Source organism: Nymphaea colorata, unplaced genomic scaffold, assembly GCF_008831285.2.
Source record: "Nymphaea colorata isolate Beijing-Zhang1983 unplaced genomic scaffold, ASM883128v2 scaffold0660, whole genome shotgun sequence".
NCBI classification, from domain to species: domain Eukaryota; kingdom Viridiplantae; phylum Streptophyta; class Magnoliopsida; order Nymphaeales; family Nymphaeaceae; genus Nymphaea; species Nymphaea colorata.
In genome coordinates, this window is record NW_022205166.1 from 5,360 (window position 1) to 6,514 (window position 1,155).

The 1,155-nt window shown below is 39.5% G+C and overlaps 1 protein-coding gene across 1 annotated transcript; it reads left to right on the forward strand.

The window, feature by feature from the left end:
- The first annotated feature begins 206 nt into the window (after nucleotides 1–206).
- LOC116245421 (poly [ADP-ribose] polymerase 2) lies at nucleotides 207–845 on the forward strand. Its single transcript, XM_031616977.1, has one exon. It carries the CDS (start codon nucleotides 207–209, stop codon nucleotides 843–845), a length of 639 nt encoding a protein of 212 aa, XP_031472837.1.
- The last annotated feature ends 310 nt before the right edge of the window (nucleotides 846–1,155 follow it).

Sequence of the window (1,155 nt, forward strand, 5' to 3'; positions counted from 1 at the left end):
TTTGATGTCTTTTTGTATCATCAATACCCGCATATTAATAGCATATTCGCGTAATTTGCTGACATATTTGACATATTCATACAGAGATTCAATTTAAAAGTATGTTTAAATCGAATTTTAAAATTTTAATTCCGCCTATTGAATTAATCAGAATACATGTTTTATACCATATAAGATATGCCTTTAGATTATAGTTAAATCTAACAATGCCAGCAAAAGCAAAAGCTAAACAAGCAAAGGTTGAAGCCAAAAAAGCAGACACAGTCTCAAAGAGCAAAGATGAGAAGAAGAAAGACCCACCTAAAGGAAAGTCGGCGCCAAAAGCCCCCTCACCTAAAAAGGCGCCCACTCCGAAGAAGGCCCCTAGTCCTAAAAAAGTTGATCCTCCTGCTAAAGATCCACCAAAACGCAAAGGCCCCGCAGTTAGCACTGACGACAAGAAGGAAGACAAGAAAGATGCGGCCAGCGGTGTGAAGAAAACCAAGTCCGAAGAACAGATTGTGAAGGTGATTACAAAGGGAGGAGCAGCAGTCGATGCCCTTGTTCCTAATAAGGATGCCTACAGAGTTTTCCAGAATGGTGGTAAGATTTACAGTGCCACTCTCAATCAATCAAACCTCGACCACAATAACAATAAGTTCTATATCATCCAAATCCTCCAGCACGAAGCAACAGGCAATATCTTCTTCTGGAGTCGCTGGGGAAGAGTGGGTGTCCCTGGTCAAAATGCTCTTAAGGGGCCTTTTGGAAAAGATATTGCTATCAATGAATACAACAGCAAATATCATGATAAAGCTGTCAAGGGGGACTACAGAGAAATCGAGATCAAATACGATGATGAATAGGAAAAGAAAGAGGAGCCAAAGAAAGGTAACAGCAAAGAAAAGAAAGAAGTTTCCAGCAAAATTGATAGCGGGCTTCAAAAATTAATCAGCTTAATCTTCGATGTGAACATCATGAACAACACAATGAAAGAGATAGGTTACGATGCCAAGAGAATGCCACTTGGAAAATTGGGAGACTCTACTATTAAAGAGGCATATGGTGTCTTGAACAAACTATCAGAAGCAGTCAAGAAGAAAAACAAAGACGAGCTTACCAAGCTTTCGAGTGAGTTTTACACTCTTATTCCTCATGACTTTGGTTTCCAAAAGA

What these genes read in the sequence shown, in the direction of transcription:
- LOC116245421 (XM_031616977.1), top strand. Translation starts at nt 207, where the DNA reads ATGCCAGCAAAAGCAAAAGCTAAACAAGCAAAGGTTGAAGCCAAAAAA.